We start from the raw sequence: 12,408 nt of genomic DNA on the forward strand, positions 1-12,408 counted from the left end.
GCCTTTGTAACCAGTGCGTCCACATGAAGAGTCCAAGAAAGCTTGTTGTGGATGACCACTCCCAGGAGCTTGACACTCTCCACTCGTTCCACCTCTGTGCTGTTAATGTGTAGGGGGGCATGAGTAACATCCCACCGAAAGTCAATAGTGAGTTCCTTGGTTTTGCTGGCATTGAGAGCTAGGTTGTTGTCAGTATACCATTTTTCCAGGTCTTTCACCTCCTGTCTGTAGTCTGTTTCGTCACCATCTGAGATTCGACCGACTATGGTGGTGTCATCAGCGAATTTGTAAATGGCATTAGTCCGGTATTTGGCGACGCAGTCATGGGTAGACAGTGAGTACAGTAAGGGACTGAGTACGCACCCTGGGGGGCTCCAGTGTTGAGTGTTAATGAGGATGAAATATTGTGCCCAGTCTTCACTGATTGTGGCCTGTGGGTGAGGAAACTGATGATCCAGTTACAGAGAGTGTGGCGTGGTCCGAGATCGCTAAGTTTAGCAATCAGTCTCGAGGGGATAATAGTGTTGAAGACTGAACTGTAGTCAATGAGTAGGATCCTTACGTAGCTGTTCTTGGTGTCAAGATGTTTTAGAGAGGAGTGAAGTGCAAGTGATATGGCATCTGATGTGGATCTGTTGGTCTGATAGGCAAATTGGAGTGGGTCAAGTGTAGTGGGGAGGCTGGAATTGATTATTGCCATGACCAGCCTTTCAAAGCACTTCATGACCATCGAAGTTAGGGCCACTGGGCGGTTGTCATTGAGACAAGCTGCAAGAGCTTTCTTAGGTACAGGGATGATGTTGACCCTCTTGAAACAGGCAGGGACAGTAGCCTGCTGCAGGGAGAGGTTGCAGATGTCCGAGAAGACCTCTGTCAGTTGATCTGCACATGCTCTGAGTGCACGACCTGGTACTCCGTCTGGTCCCATCGCTTTCCTTGGATTCACAGGAAGGAAAACTGATCTGACCTCTGATGCAGTGACTGTTGAGATAGGTTCATCAGGACATGTCGGAATAGGTGTTATCTCTCCACTGAAATTCTGCTCAAAGTGAGCATAGAAGGCGTTGAGACTATCTGGGAGGGATATGTTATCATCTGCTATCTTGCACTGTCTCTTTTTAGAACCTGTTATGTCATTCAGTCCTTGCCATGGTTGCCGGGTGTCTTTCTGGGTCTCTAGTTTGGATCGATATTGGTCCTTGGTTGTCTTAATGGTTCTGCGAAGGTCACACTTGGATTTCTTTTAATTGAGTGGGTCTCCTTTTCTGAAGGCCTCACTCCTGGTTTTTAGCAGGTTCTGTATGTCCTGATTCATCCAGGGTTTCCTGTTGGGGAACACCAGGATTGACTTCCTTGGTATACAGTCCTCCCCACACTTGCTGATGAAGTCTGTGACAGTGGTGGTGTACACGTCCAAGGTACCTGTGGACTGTTTGAACATGGCCCAATCAGCTGATTCTAGACAGCACCGGAGTTGATCCTCTGCCTCCTCTGACCAGCACTGGACCTGTATCCGTATTGAATTGCAGATTTCCACTGTAAACTCATATTTCCATGTTTATGATGGAAAACCAAATTACACTACTGCCAGTGGTGGTGCTGCAACATTTCCAGTGCAAGTGAGGTGCAATTACAAGATGACTATTTTACTTGGGTAGTTTCCATCAGAAATATGCAAATTAAAGTTCATAAATGAAACAATTGACTGTAAGTGCAGGCAGAGATAAGATTTTTGAAAATACTTTACAGATATTTGCTTATCCACCTTCCAAATCCACAGCCACTTCCATCAAGAAGGACAAAGATAGCAGATAAATGGGAACAATACCCTCTGTAAGTTCTCCTCCAGGCCCCTCGCCATCCTGACTTAGAAACATATCACTGTTCCTTCAACGTCACTGGGCCAAAATCCTGGAACTCCCTCCCTAACAGCATTGTGGGTCTGCCTACACCATAAGTACTGTAGGAATCCGTGAAGACTGCTCACCACCACTTACTTAAAGGCAATAGAGTCAATGAACACTAAATTCTGGCCAAGCCCAGCAGCACCCATATCCCAAGAAGAAACATTAACAAAACAATTGTTTCAGTTTTGCCTTTTTATTCCATCAAAATTCATGGTAAAGAATGTTCAGGTTTGATTTCTATGTGGCTTTTCATTTGTACTGAATATGTAATTTCATCTGATTTGAACAGATAGCTTGGAAAAGCAGAGCAAGTAGTTTTAACTTCATTCGGAATGCATCAAAACTTTATCAAATTAAGCCTTTGTGTGGAACATGCTTAAACTGACTGTAGCCAAATTGTTGGTCTATTTCACCTCACTGGTCACATTTTCAACATTCCATTTTTGTTTGAAGACTGTCATCAATGTTCTGTGCATTGATTAACTAAATTGCTGTAATTTTGAACGACTTAAAGAGACTTTTCTCTCAGTTGCAGATGGGACACCTAATACAACTGAAGCCTTGGTAATTGTTGGGATGTTGCTCATTGCAAGTACCATTGCAGTTGTAGCCATTACCTACAGGTTAGTGTATGTAATTATCACATTAAAAGAGAGGATCCAGTTCAGGGATGACTTGCTGTTTGGGAGGTATTTAGCTTTTCATATGGATTTCTGAACACAGAAACGCAGAGAGAGATCAGAGTCAATGTTTTGGGTCCAGTGAGTTCTGAAGAAGGGTCAAAACATTGACTCAGCTTTCTCTCCACAGATGCTGCCAGACCTGCTGTGTTTCTCCAGCAATTTCTGTTTTTATTTCTAACCTCTCCTCATAATTTAACCTCTGAGGTCCAGTTCTTGTAAGCCTACGTTGTACGCCCCCCAAGGCCAATCTATTCTTCCAATGGTGTGGCGCCCAGATCCGCTCACCGTACTCCAGGTGGGGTCTAACTAGGGTTTTGTATAACTGCAGCATAATTTCTGCATTCTTATACTCCAGTCCTCTAGATATAAGGATTGCTGATATGAAACATAACTGGTTGACATTCAAAATCTGGTATATTTTAATTTTCCTTGCGGGAGTGGGGATTATGCTAATCAAAATTCGGGGGCTTATTTTATGACCATTTCTGGGGACACGTTTCATCTAGAGAGGAAAATGAACAAATTAATTTGAATATCAACTTGAGTGCTGAACAGTCAGTATTTCACACTAAACCATTTTTTCTAGTTTTGAATTAAATTGTGTACAAATGTGTTAAGAGTTCTTAATCTAACTGTCAATTTTCTATTACTTTGGGGACGAGGTAGGATTTACACCCAGGTGCTGTTAAAGTTGTAGATTAGAGGAGGGAGATGCTTTCTCTTTAAAAAAACACTTTATTGATTTTCTTTTACTCAACAGGAAGTATAAGGAATATGCTCCCTTGCAGCAAAACCCTTCGAGGATTCACTCTGAGTGGATCCCGGACAGGGCTGCCGTGAACATTTTCCTAAGAAATATGTTCGGTCGTCAAAGGAGTAAAGTCAGCGAGAACAGCCCTTTGCTACATGGGTGTGTTGTCTGAGACACAGAACATGGATTATGAAAGTGGATTCATGTTACTAATAAAATGTAACCAACCCGAGTTGCAAGTGTGAACATTTTTTAAACGGGGGAAGGGAGATGATGTGAATTGATTCCTAACACAGTTTGAACTATCAAATAAATAAGATTTTAAGCTGCAAGGCTGCCTGACCCAGCAACGGGATACAACATTGCAACCCGTTGCTTGAATCTTGCTAGTGGCTTAATTGGAAACACTGTCAGAAAACTGCAGGTTCAAGAACTGTCTTAGAAAGTTAGATTAGATTACTTACAGTGTGGAAACAGGCCCTTCGGCCCAACAAGTCCACACCGACCCGCCGAAGCGCAACCCACCCATACCTCTACATTTACCCCTTACCTAACACTACGGGCAATTTAGTATGGCCAATTCACCTGACCTGCACATCTTTGGACTGTGGGAGGAAACCGGAGCACCCAGAGGACACCCACACAGACACAGGGCGAACGTGCAAACTCCACACAGTCAGTCGCCTGAGGCGGGAATTGAACCCGGGTCTCTGGCGCTGTGAGGCAGCAGTGCTAACCACTGTGCCACCGTGCCGCCCACTGTTGAGCACAGAAATCTGGCTGTCACTCAATATTTCCTCAAGCAATTGGGAATGTGCCATACAGGGACAAACTGGTCACAGACTAGTGAACCTTAATCTAAGATGCACAAATCTGTTGGCTATGCACGAATCATAAGGGACCGTGCAGAACAAGTTAATTAAGCAAAGTGAGCAGATGTTCGATGGAAGGTTGCTGACACTCCGGTGCAGTGTTGAAGAAGTGCTCCACTATTAGAGGTGCTGCCTTTCAGATGAGACCCTTTCTGCTCTCTCCGTTGGCCTAAAAAAAATCCCATGATACCATTTGAAGAGCAAGGAAGTTATCCTCTCTGTCTTGGGCCTTGATTTATCCCTTACTCAACATCACACAAACAGATTAGCTAGTCAATTACACAATGCTGTTTGTGGGAGTTTGCTGTGTGTAAATTAGCTACTCTGTTTTCTTTATTAACAGAGGGATTTCTCTTGAAAAATATTTAATTAGTGTTAAGTTTTCCAAGATATTTTGAGGTTGTGAATGGCACTATATAAATGCAAGTGTTCTTTGAATACAGTCTTCCTGTCCAAATGACATCGGGACAGAGAAAGAAACTAGAAGGATAACAGGCAAGCTGACTGCATTAAGCACTTCATGGAGAGAAGCGCAAAATCTAGGCTGTCATTTCAGTGCACTATTCTCGGAGGTGCTGTCTTTCAGATGAGATGTCAACCTGAGTATCTATTTACCCATTCAGGTTAATGTAAAAGATTCCATGGCAGTATTTGAACAGTGACCAATATTTATCCTGAACGAATAGAACAAACAGATTAACTGATCTCATCTCATGCTATAGTGGAGCTTGCTGTGCGCAAAATTGGTTGCTCTGTTTACCTATGAAACTGAGACTGCTTCAAAAGTAACTGACTGATTGTGAATCAAGTACCTTGAGACATCCTAAGCACATGAAAGGCGCTATATAAATGCTATTCTTTCTTTCTTTCTTATGATAGTGCAAGGAAATTATGGCATCCTTGCTGTATATCTGTATGCATTGGAAAGCTATAAAAGATCTTTTGCATTTGAAGGATCAAAAGTAAATAGTTGCCAATCACAATATTGCCTGCAAATAATAAACTAATTAGCATATATCAAGGAAGGCATTAGATACAGAAGTCATTGATTATTAATTAACAAACCAATGTGGTATGCAAAAACATTGATTCACCTGTGTGATTCTTAACAGAGTATCTCAATTTGCTTATCTGAGAAGGTGCAAAATGGTCTCCCTACAGTGCAATAGTGACCCTTTTTCAAAATACTTAATTGGCTACAAACCTCTTCGGGATTTCCAAATGTCATGCATAACACATTATTTGGCTTAGGATCCCTTTTTCCTGCCTCTTCAATCACAAAATGTGACATAGGAGCAAATGCATAACTTTTAGAAGAGAGAGATTTTAGCAATGACTGCAATTTAGATTTGGCAACTATACCAAATAAAGACTCAGAGCATATGGAAGTTACAGGAAAAGACCAGTCAATTTTGGGAAAATTCTGCCTCCTCCCAACCCAAGTCTATGGATGTGATTATGAAATTAAGATCAGCTGATGTATGGACAATTGGTCACTAAAGGTATATGTGTTCTAATCATATGTTTTCACATATGTCACACTTCTTCTGTACTTTTTTTCTATATCATCTAATGCAAATTTAAACTTCAGAAAGGGGATTGAGATTTGTGCAACTAAATGCCAAAAGGCAGTAATGTTTTTTTTACCTCCTCGCTGAGCTTCAATCTGAATGAGCTCATTTCCATAAATATCAAACACAGCATTACACAGAGATGATCAGTTTGAGACTCTTTAATGTAGTCAAAGATTTCTTAAGTTGAGAACTGTGATTCAAACCTTGTCTCCCTAAATGGTAAGCAAATGTAATTGTCACTTTAGTACTGAGATCATGCCTATTCATTAGCACAGAAGTAGGCTTGACTTTAATTATTCTTTCTGAATCAAAAGCTTGTCAGTCAAGAATGGGTTTTCTGAATTATGTTAAAGTAATGGCAATCTAGGCTTCCTTGCCAGCCCCAGAGATTAATATTGTTTCAATCAGGATGTGGGCATTGCTGACAAATCCAGTATTTATTGCCCACCGATAAATACCCTCGAGATTGTACTGGTGAGCTAACTTCACTGTAAATCACTGTAAACATAGCAGTTTGATACATCTTTTAGGCTAAGAATCAACCACATTTCTGAGGGTCTGGAATCACATATTGGCTTGGGCAAGTAAAGACAGCAGGTTTCCTTCCTTAAAGGACATTGATAAAGCAGATGGATTTTTACAACAATCTGGTTGTGACTTGATTTTAAATTCTATGTTTATTTAATTAATTGAATTCTAATTCCCCAGCTACCTTGTTGAAATTTGAATTCACATCACTGCATCAATAGTCCATCCTTCTGGATTCCTAGTTCCAATAACATAACAAGGATACTACCAAACCTTGTCGACTCATACATTGTGCAAGCAGGCCATTCATCCCATTGAGACCGCACCAACCCTCCAAAGAGTATCACACCAATGCAATATTAAAAGATTAAATTGTACTAACTCTCTGGACAATAATGTAATGTTAAAGGGTTAAACTGTGCTGTCTCTGTTTGGGGGGGACATTCATGCAGAAATACGGATAACTCCAATTTCATTTAGACAGTCATTTGCCACTACTCTCCTGCTATTATCAAATTAAACTTTCATTCAGTCCCTTCCATTCAGAAATGCTTTCATAGCCATCTCCCAAAGCTAGGACATATGACACCTACATTGTCTTGGGGAAATCATTGAATCGGGAAATCATTTGCATAACAATTCCCCAGGATAAGGACATTTACATTTACATTATCTCCGAGGATGACCTCATCCTACCATTGTACCTGGGTAATATGTGATTATTGGGGGGGTGGTGAGCATTACCAACTGACCTGTATAAAGGGAATGTATTTCCTTTGTTCAGGGCCTCACTTTGACCCAACTTTGCATGCCTGTGAAGAGGGTCAAAGGGGGTCACCTAGCTTGTACAGGCTTTAATAAACTTTAACTGTTTGCAGAAGTTGGTGTGTGCGAATTGCATCTTGTGTGTGAAACCTCAAGAAAAGAACCTAATACCAAGACCCAGCCCCCTGCATTTTCCATGACTAATCAATCTAGTCCACACATCCCTGGACACTACGGGCAACTTAGCATGGCCAATCCATCTAACCTGCACATCTTTGGACTGTGGGAGGAAACCAGAGCACCCGAAGGAATCCCACGCAGACACGGTCAATGTGCAAACTTCACACAGACAGTCGCCTGAGGGTGGAATTGAACCTGGGTTCCTGGAGCTATGAGGCAGCAGTGTTAACCACTGAGCCACCCCTGATGTGGTCAGTTTGACGATAAGATGCAGTGCTGGGGAACCTGTGAACCCAGAAAGTGTTCCCATCCTAATAGAATGAGGGTAGAACATTTTTAGAAGAATACTTTCACTCCACATAGTTGCAAACGCACCCTTCGCTGTGCTACATAGTTGAGCCTTTTATGAGTTATATCAGCTCTATATGCTAATGAGCTTTTCAAAGAAATGACAAATTCTAGTCATCTATTAAATAACGTATTGCTCAGGAATCCCTCTCCTTTATAACAGGATGCAAAAATCAGAATTATATCAATCAAAAAGCACAAATCATTGTGTTTTATGAAGTATAACTCTCGGTTTTCATTGAATTGACTTTTAGACATATTTTCAAGTTCGACACACACTTTCCTTCATTATTCTTTAGTGGACCAACTCTTTCTCTGGTTACCCTCTTGCTTCTTATATATGAATAAAAGGCCTTGGGAATTCTCCTTAATTCTGCTCACTAAAGTTATTTCATGATCCCTTTTAGCCCGCTTGATTCTTCATTTAAGATTGGTCCTACTCCCGTGATATTTCTCCAAGGCCCGTTCTGTTTTTAGCTGCCTGGACCTTATGTACGCTTCCATTTCCTCTTGGCTAGTCGCACGATTTCTCCTGTCATTCACGGTTCATGAATCTTGCCTTTCCTATCCCTTATTTTCAAAGGGACATGCCTACCCTGCACTATCTTCAACCTATCTATGAAAGCCTCCCACATATCAAATGTGGACTTCCTTTCAAATAGTTGCCCCAAATCCACATTTCCCAGCTACTGCCGAATTTTGATATAATTGATCTTGGCCCAGTTTAGTACTCTTCCCTTAGGACCATTCTCACCTTTGTCTACAAGTATTTTAAAACTTACAGAATTGTGGTCACTATTCCCAAAGAAATCCCCCAGTGCAACTTCTACCAACTGGGCTGGCTCATTCCCCAACACCAGGTCCAATATGGCCCCTTCCCTAGTTGGACTATTGACATACTGCTCTAGAAACCTTTCCTAGATGCTCCTTACAAATTCTGCCCCATCCAGACCTCTGACACTAAGTGTATCCCAGTCAATGTTGGGAAAATTAAAACCTCCCATCACTACCGCCCTGTTGCCTCTACATCTTTCCATAATCTGTTTACCTATTTGTTCTTCTACCTCACACTCACTTATTTGTTCTTCTACCTCACACTCACTGTTGGGAGGCTTGTAGTACAGCCCCAACAATGTAACTGAACCCTTCTTTTTTCTCAACTCTATCCATAATGCCTCACTGCTCAAGCCCTTCAGAGTATCCTCCTTTAGCACAGCCGTGATATCATCCCTGACCAGCAATGCAACTCCTCCCCACCTTTTACTTCCCTCCTTGTCCTGCTTGAGGCATCCATATCCTGGAACATTTAGTTGCCAATCATGCCCTTCCTTCAACCAAGTGTCTGTGATGGCAATAATGTCATTCTCCCAGGCACCAATCCAAGCCCTAAGTTCATCTGCCTTACCCACTATACTCCTTGCATTAAAATATATGCACTTCAGACCACCAGTTCCTTTGTGTTCATCTGCTCTCTGCCTACTCTTCCCCTTGGTAATGCTAACTTCATGAGCCTTACAGTCTCTAGTTTCCACCTCACTGTCTACTAGTCTTCTCTTCTGGTTCCCAGCCCCTTGCTACATTAGTTTAAACTCTCCCCAACAGCAGTGGCAAAAACTCCTCCAAGGACATTAGTTCCAGTCTAGTTCAGGAGTAGACCATCCGATTTGTAATAGCCCCACCTTCCCCAGAACCGGTCCCAATGTCCCACAAATCTGAACCCCTCCCACCTACACCATCCCTCAAGCCACGTGTTCATCCTGCCTAATCTTTCATTTCTACCCTGGCTAACACGTGGCACTGGTAGTAATCCTGAGATCATTATCTTTGAGGTCCTCCTCTTTAAATTCTCTCCTAGCTCCCTGAATTCTGCTTTCAGGACCTCATCTCATTTTTTACTTATATCATTGGTCCCTATATGCACCACAACAACTGGTTGTTCACCACCACCGCCCCTCCAAAACGGTATACCTGTTTTGGAGGGAGATGACCGCAGGGGACACCTGCACTGCCTTCCTACTCTTTCTCTGCCTTTTGGTCACCCATTCACTGTCCCCCTCAGCAATTCTAATCTGCGGTGTAACCAGTGCACTAAACGTGCTATCTATGAGCTCCTCAGCATCACGGATGCTCCACAGTGAGTCCATCCGCAGCTCCAGAGCCGTCATGCGGTCAAACAAGAGCTTCAGCTGGACACATTTCTTGCAAGTGTAAGAGCCAGGGACGTCAGCCACGTCCCTGAGCTCCCACATCAGGCAAGAGGCACATGCCGCAGGTCTGAGGTCCCCTGCCATTGTAAGCATTAGCTTTAACTCAACTAACTAAAACCAAACAATGCACTTAAATATATGAGAAAAGAAAAAAACCTTACCTTACACAGTCCTTTTCTTCTGGTTAGGTTGGGGGAAGGGAGATACTACATGTGTAGTATCTCGGGTTTAGCCACTGCCCAAGTACATACTAAGTCCTTAGCTTCCCGGCAACCTCCTGGTCTCCAACGTCACCTCAGCTCTGTCTCCCGCTGCTCCCGGATGATAATCATGCTTGATTATTTCCAAATGACCCTCCAGGTTCACATACAATGAAAAGGCAAGCAGAACAGTTAGATCAGGCTATGAATTCATTGACACAGAAATGGCTCAAATATAGACTGATGCTCACTGAGCTATTTCAATACTAAGTAGTCAAGTTAAGTAACAAATGTAATTTTTGAGTTGGGTCACAGATTAGATAAGTAAAATTATAGGTAGTGGAATGTCCCTTTCAAGTTAAATAACAGCTCTTTTGGACACTGAAAGCAACACTGGTCAACTGAACAGCATGCTGGGAATTGGATCAGGCCAGACAGACAGATATGCAAACTGTTCAGCAGGCCTGTCAGCAATATGGAAAGAAATCAGAGCTGCATCAAGCTGAGCGATGACCCTCAGTACACAAACACCAACTGTCACTATGTACAGAGGTTCCACCTTTTTCCAGTGTTATGGAGGATGGGTCTGGCCTCAGCACTGTGGAACATTCCAAGTAGTTGGACTGTCTCATATCACAGTCCTTTGTGGAGAAATTTGTAAAGGAAAACACCTTTGACCACAAGCCCACCAGAAAGTGGTCAGGACGCACTATCCTCGAGACCCTCCGGGAAAAGGAAGCAGTTGAGTTTGTCGGGTGGTTCGCTGAAGTAAGACTGTCAAAGTCATTTGGCAGAGTGCCTCATCACCAGAACTTTCTAACAAGCACCAAGATGTAGCTTGGCTGGTGGTGAAAAGGGCACTAACTGTGAGATCCTTAGCTTTAACTCAATTAACTTATTTGGTTGGTTGGTCTCCCAACGGTGCCTGTGTAGTCACCTTTGCAATCGTTTCTATGTATCTTATCAGTTGCAAAGTTGGTCGAACCTCCACGTGGTTCCCCCTGGAAACGACCTGTGAGAGGAAGCTCAATAACAGAGGAGTGGTTTTAACTTGTTTAAGAGGTTATATTGCCATGGATTTATCATTGGTTTTATCACTGATTTTATCATTGGTTTTACCTTTGGTTTTATCCAGTGCTGTATAGCCACTGACAGTTTTAACATTCTCTTTCTGTTGCATAAGCATTACTCTATTCAGGTCGGCTAATACGACCAGAGAAAAGATATGAGGCAGCTGGTGACCTATCGGTCAATGTTAGAAACCTATTTTTGGCAGCGGCGATTATGTTGAATTCCAAAATTTCTGATTGGGTGGGAAACCAGGAAAATAACTGCCCCGCAAGGTTGTTATTGGCGACACCGTGTGCTAAATGTGTTAGCCAAACAAGGACTAGACTATCCATTTCTATGCAAACTGAAGAGACCATAATAGTCACTTCGGCACGGCTGCCCTCTGGCAGGCACGAGGAAGCTGGTAGTAAAGTCCAGAGGACTCAGGATCAAGTTCAAATTGAAGGATTCATTGAGAAGACCCCTCTAGAATAATCTTGTTCTTTTAATAGCCGGACAATTTTTAGTTCAAATTTTAAAGGGCCCTTTGATTTTAGTCAAATTGGAGAACCAGAGAGCAATAAAGAGAAAAGTGAGAGTAGGATTATTCATCCTGTTGTTAATGAGAAAGATAAAATAGAAATAATAATAGAATATCCATTAGATAATTTTATACGTAAATTTTGTAATAACATTTATAATACGACGGGAATGTTTAGAAAACATTTAAAATTGTGTAAAGGAATTAAAGCTGTGAGAGTTAAATGTAGTAAATGCGGCTGGGAGGGTAGTTACCACTCAATCGTGTGTCACTACCCTAAATGTAATAGTAATATAAAAGAGAGGGAAGAAGGTAAATCAGTCCAATGTGAAATTTGCCCGATTAGATTTACAACAGCTATAGGTTTAGGACAGCACGAGAGGCACGTGCACCCTAATTTGAGAAATGCTAAAAGAAATAAAGAAAAAAAAGGTAATTTGGAAAAAGTAGAGAAAGGTAAAAGAGGAGTGTGGTCCAACTCCAAAATAAAAATGTTACAACAATTAGAACAGGAATTTATAGGTTGTAAAAATATTAATAAACTTATCGCTGAAAAATTGAAAACTAAGACGTCAAAACAAATTTCCAATAAAAGAAGATTGTTAGTTAAACATAATAAGATTAGCGATAAAGTTGAGGGCACAAGTCAGGAAGTAGTTCCCATTAATGATAATAGAAGTGAAGAGAATAGTGATCTAGATTTAGATACTCCAATAGAGGAGATAGTAATAGATGAGTGTAACCATCAAGGAAATAATAATATTAATGGGAATGGAGAAACTAAAGATGGATCATTAATAGA

General features: G+C 41.7%; 1 protein-coding gene across 3 annotated transcripts in view; it reads left to right on the forward strand.

The window, feature by feature from the left end:
* pmela (premelanosome protein a) overlaps nt 1–3,573 on the forward strand; it is a 34,034-nt gene extending 30,461 nt beyond the window's left edge. For 2 of the 3 annotated variants that reach the window (XM_043681877.1, XM_043681879.1), the window contains exons 11-12: nt 2,437–2,530; nt 3,351–3,573. In XM_043681877.1, coding sequence (XP_043537812.1) covers nt 2,437–2,530; nt 3,351–3,513 — 257 coding nt within the window. In that variant the 3' untranslated portion in view covers nt 3,514–3,573. The remainder of the gene's footprint in view (nt 1–2,436; nt 2,531–3,350) is intronic. The other variant, XM_043681878.1, reaches the window with a different exon arrangement.
* Nucleotides 3,574–12,408: the final 8,835 nt, after the last annotated feature.

The sequence above is a fragment of the Chiloscyllium plagiosum genome, chromosome 43 (assembly GCF_004010195.1).
Source record: "Chiloscyllium plagiosum isolate BGI_BamShark_2017 chromosome 43, ASM401019v2, whole genome shotgun sequence".
NCBI classification, from domain to species: Eukaryota; Metazoa; Chordata; class Chondrichthyes; order Orectolobiformes; family Hemiscylliidae; genus Chiloscyllium; species Chiloscyllium plagiosum.